An 8,181-nucleotide genomic window follows, 5' to 3' on the forward strand; every position below is an offset into this window, starting at 1 on the left:
ACCTGCTCGATGAATCGGCATTAACAATCTAATAATGTCATAAATAATAAAGATATATACTTTGTTACCTAAAGTATATTTAGTTGATAACACTTCTGTACTTTTACTGAAGTAGAATTTTGAATGACAGATCTGATTAAACACACACACACACACACACACACACACACACACACACACACACACACACACACACACACACACACACACACACACACAGCGTAGATACGCCAGTCTTAAGAGGATTATTGGAAAGGGGAACATAAAGCATCATCATTTTCTGTATTTACATATGCACACGGACAGATTTACAAAAGTGCAACAGGCTTCACTCGGGAAAAGCACTGGTACTCAGGGAGGCAGTGAAAAACAAGTGGAGACTGTTAGGATGGAGGAATATGATATTATTGTGCTTGGAACTGGAATTAAGGTAATAAAACTTGTATTTATTGTAAAGATACGTTGTCTTCTGTATGAGAAAAAATACAATCATTGACATTCTTATACAGAGAACCTAAAGATATACTGAATGACCTTTTCTTTCCGTTGATCCCTAGACTATTGTTACTCTGTAACTCTTTATATGATAAATTGAGGTTAAATTAGTTCAAGCTTTATACATTTATATAACACTCGTCATGCAAAATTGGACAAGGTGCCGAACAATAAGGAGGTGAAATTATAGGAAATAAGAGACATGCCAGAACAGAAAGACCTGTGTAGCACAGCAGAAGAGATAATCATTTTTTTTAAAGGGATTAAGATTAGGAGAATACTAACATAAAAAAGGTATGTTTTAAGATTTCTTTTAAAGGTATTTACAGATTGTGATGTGATTCTAAAACTGCTGCTGCATTCTGAATGATCTTTAGCATATTTACAGCTTTCTAAGGTCGAACAGAAAAGACAACATTGCAGTGAACATGCTTAATTCTCTCAGTACCTGCTGGGAGATAAATGGTGACACTTTAGCTATATTTATAAAGAGATAAATGGTGACACTTTAGCTATATTTATAAAGAGAGAAATGGCAGTGTTAGTGAGATTACTGATGTGAGATTCAAAATTCCAATCAGGGCACAGAAGAACGGCAATATTTCTCGTGGCTTGGTGTTTTAAGTTTGAACTTATTGATCATTCACATGCAGACCTTCTGAGTTCCTGTTGGCTGTTAAATAGATTTACAACAATTAAGTGACATCTTTATTATGCTAGTCCTAGTGTGTGACCCACTATCTAACTGCTCCACTGTCTCCCAGGAAAGTATCCTCTCTGGTTTAATGTCTCAAAGTGGGAACAAGATTCTTCACATTGACAGGAATCCTTACTATGGAGGAGAGAGTGCATCTATTTCTCCACTTGAGGAGGTACACAGTATGTTCACCCAAACAACAGCCAACATGCATATGTTTCATTTGAAAAAGCTTCTGCTACATCAACAATTTGTGGTGTTTCCTGTTTAATATTTTTCTACATTTACAGCTTTACAAGAAGTTTAAGCTGCCAGGTCCTGCTAAATCTATGGACCATGGAAAAGAGTGGAACATCGACCTTATCCCCAAATTTCTTTTAGCCAATGGTGAGAGCCTGGTGCATCTGAACTTGTGATTTGTGTATGATTATAGTGTAAATGAGTGCCCTGTCATTCTCTGTGCCCTCTGCTGTGTCTTTGCATTAGGTGAGCTGGTGAAAATCTTGATGCGCACTGAGGTTACTCGGTATCTGGACTTCAAAGTCGTTGAAGCCAGCTATGTATACAAAGCAGGCAAAGTGCACAAAGTCCCCTGCACAGAGGAAGATGCCATGCATGCTTCAGGTGATGAACCTGAACCTGAAGAATGTTTAATGCCTAATGATGACTCCGTTTAATAACGCTCAACACAAATGATCTGTTTCAGATCTGATGGGCATGTTTGACAAGAGAAGGTTCAAGAAGCTGCTTCTCTTTGCCCTGAACTTTGACGTGAGAAACCCTCGGACCTACCAGGACGTGGATCCAAACAAAATGACCACGCGGGACCTCTTCGGCCGCTTTGACCTGGGACTAGATGTCATGGAGTTCACAGGTCATGCTATAGCCTTACACAGCAGTGACAGGTCAATCACAGGAACTTACATAAACCAGATAACAAATGATGACAGGTGATCTTTCAAGTTTTAAACTGCCTGGTCTCGTTCATTGGTGACCCTGCAGTTACCTGGACCAGCCGTGTGGGGAAACCATCAGACGAATCCAGCTGTACGCTGAGTCTTTGTCCCGCCACAACAGCAGTCCATACCTCTACCCCGTGTACGGGCTGGGAGAGCTACCACAGGCATTTGCCAGGTTACAAAATAATTAATCAGATTTCTCCCTGAATACTTTCAGAACAGTTTGTCTTCTAATTAAATCCAGTGCAATGAGATGAACATCAAGTAGAAAGGGTTAGGTTTGTCACAATATCAAATCATGATTATCCTGTCCAAAAGGATTCATAAAAACGATATTATTGCAGTATTTATAGAACATTTATAATAATAATGAAGTTATCAAAAATAAATAAATTATTTAAAAGGCGCTGGATTATTTTAGATGATATTAACATTACAATTTGTTTTAATGGTTATTGTTAATACCAGTATTGTGATACCCCTATATGGAATTTTGCATACTGACACAAGTATTATATATATATATATATATATATATATAATGCTTCTGTGTGTTTCAGACTGAGTGCAGAATACGGAGGAAAGTTCCTCATGAACAGAGCAGTGGATGAGCTTGTGATGGACAACGGCAAAGTGAAAGCTGTGAAATCTGAGGGGAAGGCAAGTGTGTTACCGTGGAGGAAGGGTAGAGGAGTTGGGATGTTTGTAGAACAATTGTGCACTCAGTGATTTTGTCTTTCTCTCTCTTTAACAGCTGTTCAGCTGTAAACAAGTCATCTGCGACCCCAGTTATGTTCCTAATCGAGTGAGGAAAGTGGAGCGTGTGATAAGAGTCATTTGTCTATTAAATCATCCGGTTAAAAACACCCACGAGGCCAACTCCTGTCAAATTATCATACCTCAAACGCAACTCAACAGGAAATCTGGTATTTTGTACTTTGTATTTCCTAAAAAATGAATAATTCTTCTTTGTAAATAAATGATTTTGGTTGAATTGTGTCTGTGAATGCCCCTTCTGTTTTGTCCATGCAGACATTTACATATCCGTAGTGTCCTATGGCCACAGTGTGGCTTCAGACGGGATGTACATCGCCACAGTGAGCACGACTGCAGAAACCAGCAACCCAGAGAAAGAAGTTCAGCCAGGGCTGGAGCTTCTTGAGCCCATTGTGCAAAAGTTAGTGATGCTTTCAAATCTTTATTTTCACTGTTTATTTTTTAATGGTTGTGCCAGTAACATAAATTTCAAACAAAATGTATTGATGTTATTTCCCAAAGAGCGGTGAAAATAGTGTTGCCCTAACTTTCTTTTCATAATTTGTTGTTTTATTGTTACTAATTTGTATATATATATATATATATATATATGACTGCATAAAAGCAATTTGGGGGAGGGGAGTAGGGACAGGCTTTATTTGTTTTCTTATTTATTTACTTGATATATTATTATTGTTGATATTATTCATATTTGTTTCTATTTACTTTTTATTTTTGTATTATTACTATTGTTAAATATTATTTATATGTGTTGTTATACTCCTCTGTTTGTCTTGTCTGCCTTGTTTTATTATGTTTGCAAAACCACTCTAAATGAATATTTAAAATAATGATAAAATGTTTTTTATTTCCTGTGCCAACCTTGAATCTAGATTTGTTTCAGTCAGCAATGTGCTGGTTCCCAAAGAAGATGGAAAAACGAGTCAGGTAATAAGGACATTTCTGTGAATTTAAAAAAATGATTTAAATTAAATGTGAAATGTGGTAGATCTAGTGGTGCTGACGGATTTGCTCTCTCCTCCGTCTTCACTAGATATTTGTGTCCCGCTCATATGATGCTTTGAACCACTTTGAGGTTGAATACGAGGACATTAAAGATATGTACCTCCGGATCACAGGAGCAGAGCTCGGCTTCAGAGGATCACAGAGACACCAGTCTCACAACTCTGATGAAGACTGAGGAAGACTTTCAACATCAGTACCAAATAGTTCCAGCAGCTGGGAGGCTATAATAACATTATGGATGATTATACTGAGTGGTGTGTTATGTAGCATGTAGTGAATTGTGAGTAACTATGTAAACCTTGATGTCTTTTTTTACCCTCTAATTTGTTTGCTATTACTCCTTTTTGTGAAATTTGGTAAAACAATTTGTAACAATCTGGAAACCATCTTTCTCTTTTCTCCTTTTAAGTTTCAATCTTTTTTGCTGCAGTTATTCGGTTTTATTGTTCACCACCACCAAAGTAAAATCCTGAGCACGCTGGCTTTAGTGCTGAAAATGTATGTATACATGTCTAAAAAATATAGTACATTTTTTATAGACATAGGTAAAAGTGAGTGACATTATTATTAATAAATTACAGCTTTATATTCAATGTTTTTTTTTTAGCTGCTCACATAATTTCTGTCAACTTTACCTAATAACTTGTCAACGTAATGAACTTTTAAGAAACTGGAGCCAGTTTGCTCAGATTTGTTTTTGTTCCTTTAAGCACCAATCAGTGCCACAATTTCTCAGCAGCAGCAGGTGAAAGTAATCATGCGGCATCGTGCATGTGGACGACAGGGATTTAAACATTCAGACTGACATTGGGCATGTGGCGCAGAGGCAGATGATTAGGAGATGAATACCAGTGATGAGGATTTGTGGATTCTCTTATCTGTGGGAGCTTATTGTGAGAAGGACAAAGCCACTGAATGATGTCATGTGATGTGATGCACACAGGCAGCTTGTAGGTGGCAGCGCTGCTGGAGGCAGTGGAGGGACAGACGCACAGAGTAAAGAGGATTATCCAAATGAAGGACAGTCTCCACCAACACCTCGGGTAGAGGGCCGGGACATATTCATACAAAGAATATTTGCTTTTTTTTTATATTTACAAATAGATCCCTTTTATCTGCTGAACAGACAATAGTAGTGCTGCAACAATTAGTAATTATTGATGAATATCTTTGTTTTGAACAAATCAAGACCATCAAAGATATCATCTTGGACTTTACTAGGATGAACATTTTTCACTACTTTCTTGGTATTTTATAGATTAAACGACTCATCGAGGAAATAATCATCAGATTAATCGATAATGAAACTAATCATTAGTTGCAGCCCTAGACAATAGAGACTCTTCCTTGTGTCTGTCAAATTAATAAATATTCCACATTCCACAAAAACACATTAAATTCTTGACACCTCAGTTATTGTTTGTTACATTTAAATATATATATTTAATACACATAACACATTTTTTCAATACAAGCTTTTTTTTTAAACTTTGTTAAAGTCTCTCCGAGCCAGCTCACTGTTCAGAGGGTGACGGCGGCTGCTTTTAACACCTTCATCTCCAAAAGAATAACAGTTGTAACCAAATTGAGTCACCGAGTTTGCTCCTTTGGAAGCTTTGTGCAGAAGAAGAATAACCATCCCACAGGCCTTGGGATCGTCCATTAACCGCTAACCTCCATCTGCACAAATCAGTCCTGGTTTCTGTTGACACAACAGCAACATTTATTCCTGACTCGTTGTTAGTGCCGTGCTGACGGGCGGAGGGATCAGAGCAGCGGCTGCCGCTCTTCGCTCGCTGATCAGGAAGTTGAAGGTTGCACATGCATTTGGCTGCAAAACAGCAGAGATGAGAAAGAAAGACAACACGTTAAAACTATAGCAGCTTAATTAGTTTTAAAGTTTTGTTGGTCAGAGAGCTTTTCATGCACTTTACTACATTGAGACGCTGAGCACACTTTACCGTGTCTTGCACCTCCACAGCGATGCCTTTACGCTTGAGTAGAGCGAGGACTGATGGGTTAATTCGTTCCACACGTGCACCTGTGCCAAGCACAAGGATCTCTGCACAAACAACAAGAAAATTACTTTTCTTTTTGATAAATACACCATATATGAACCTACATAAGAGGCAAAACCTGAATAACTGATTAGAAAACTTAATAAATGCAGAAGCTTCCATACAGGTCACACATCACTGAATGGTTGGATGAACATTGTGTGAATCACGTGCTATGGCTCTCACAGTCGCCAGATCTCAACCCAATTTAACAAATATGGGGAATTTTGAAACCAACGTGTTCAACAGGGCTCCTCTGCTTTTATTCATTTTTACCTATTCTTGGTTCAAGCATGTGGAAAAGTGAGACACTTTCTTCTGTGATATCTTTATAACTGCCAACCTGCAGAGAAAGAGAGATTAAAACAATGAACACAGAAAGTACATGACACAACAAACTAAGAGCTGTGAAGGTAGTTTGGATATTGATCTCACATTCCACTGCAGGATAGCAGGAGGCAGCACAGCACAGGGCCCAAACACTTTGTTTCCGTCAATGTTGAATCCTCTGGAGCTGTAGCTGTAGATGATGATCCCGCTGCCCGACTCCTTCTGCATGATTGACACCGAGGTACGCTGGTAAATTTCATCATCGCTGGGACCCAATCTATGTGCGCGAGACAGCAACGGGCTGGAACAAAAGACAGTTAAACTAATTAGAACCATGGCCATATTAAGTACACGAGACTGGTCCTTTCTACTATTTATTGTGAGTATTAATAGTGCAAAGAGTGCTTGTGGCATGAAGCGGTCTCTGTACTTATGTTTTTGTTGCACAGGTCTTATCAAGGGCTGAACGATTTTGAAAAAATATTACAAATTGCAGTAGATCATATTGTGATTTCAATACAATTTTGTATAATTGTTCAGCCCTGGTCTTATCTCTGGACATTCTCCATCACTTCACATTTCACAAAAAGAAACAGGCTGCACTGCAGAACTGTTGCCATGTGTCCCAGTTTAAAAGCCAGAACAATCAAAAGCCAACCTGCTGACAGCCAAAACCTTTAGGCCTGTTTCTGCAGAGAAGAAGCAGCCAAGAAACATTTCCGCTTGTCCAAAGTGCTGCAGCACATTTCAGCTTTTTCTTCCTGACTGTTACAAAACGTTTAGCAAGCTTTTGTTTTTGAGTCAACTGCTGTCTCGCAAGCTGGTTTTTAAAGCAGCACAGCAGAGGACTCATGTGGTGACCTAATGTAAATCTTGGGAGTTATAATTGAGAGGGAAAAGTAGACATAAACAATTCTCAAAAAGTAGAATCAGTTCACTTTGCTCCCGCAATGTTTATTTATTCATGGTTGCTGAGCAACAATTCAAATCAATAAGATCTTTATCAGGGACAATCCAGCACTTACAAACATTACATTAAATACATACTTACATATCTCAAAATGATATGTAATCTGCAACAGGCGACTGACCTGAAACTCAATATCTTAACAAAACAATTGATTAATCAATCACAGGTGTCAACAATTGAAATGCAAAATTATAAGATAACAATCAAAAAATAAAATAACAAAAATATAACAATTAGTTGTTTTTGTTATTTGCTCTCTCTCACGTTGGGGGTTGTCTCGAACTGTTTGTTATTTTGTTTTGCACTTTAAATGTTGACACCTGTTATCAATGATTATTATTTTGTGAAGACACACAGAGTAGGGTTGCCTTCTGATATAGACAATAGTACTTCACTATGTTCTGTCAGTCGAGTTTGTGGCATCCCATCCCATAACATGACCTACGGTGTAAAGAATATGACTTTGAACGTGATTGTTTTTTTAATAGGAATATCACTATACAAAATCTGGCACAAAACCAATATTGCCTATTTTAAATAGACCTAAATTGCATCTCAAACTCCTGTGATAGTTGAGGCATTTCATAACAATAACATGACTTTAATGCCCTCGCCTCCACACAGAGGGAGGAAATATTAGGGATAGTTGTCTGAGCGACGCCATCGGGTTTAAATCATCTTAAATTAATTACAAGGCTTAAATAAAAAAACGACCATACCTTGAGAAAGCGGGTCCTGCCCTGGAGGAGAAGAGAAACCCGTGTGTTGATCTCTGAAGGAGGAATCTGGCACACACCGCAGTGGCCATGTTCAACCGGCGACACAGAAGGGGGACAGAATTATGTGCAACACCAGCCTCCTGTTTCCGGTGTTGTGTAACGCTCAATCGAA

General features: G+C 38.2%; 2 protein-coding genes across 2 annotated transcripts; one reads left to right on the plus strand and one right to left on the minus strand.

Annotated features, from left to right (window-relative positions):
* Window positions 1-388: 388 nt before the first annotated feature.
* On the plus strand, window positions 389-4,195 carry LOC115007694 (rab GDP dissociation inhibitor beta). The gene is made up of 11 exons (XM_029430638.1): window positions 389-430; window positions 1,260-1,367; window positions 1,483-1,579; window positions 1,679-1,816; window positions 1,899-2,097; window positions 2,195-2,326; window positions 2,712-2,811; window positions 2,906-3,077; window positions 3,184-3,328; window positions 3,801-3,855; window positions 3,962-4,195. Exons 1-11 carry the CDS (start codon window positions 389-391, stop codon window positions 4,106-4,108), a joined length of 1,335 nt encoding a protein of 444 aa, XP_029286498.1. The 3' UTR covers window positions 4,109-4,195.
* A 1,151-nt stretch (window positions 4,196-5,346) lies between these two features.
* ndufaf3 (NADH:ubiquinone oxidoreductase complex assembly factor) lies at window positions 5,347-8,171 on the minus strand. Its single transcript, XM_029431317.1, has 5 exons — window positions 8,010-8,171; window positions 6,426-6,621; window positions 6,267-6,333; window positions 5,895-5,995; window positions 5,347-5,764 (listed from the first exon to the last, which is right to left on the minus strand). Exons 1-5 carry the CDS (start codon window positions 8,096-8,098, stop codon window positions 5,657-5,659), a joined length of 561 nt encoding a protein of 186 aa, XP_029287177.1. The 5' UTR covers window positions 8,099-8,171; the 3' UTR covers window positions 5,347-5,656.
* Between the last annotated feature and the right edge of the window lie 10 nt (window positions 8,172-8,181).

Source organism: Cottoperca gobio, chromosome 5 (assembly GCF_900634415.1).
Source record: "Cottoperca gobio chromosome 5, fCotGob3.1, whole genome shotgun sequence".
NCBI lineage: Eukaryota > Metazoa > Chordata > Actinopteri > Perciformes > Bovichtidae > Cottoperca > Cottoperca gobio.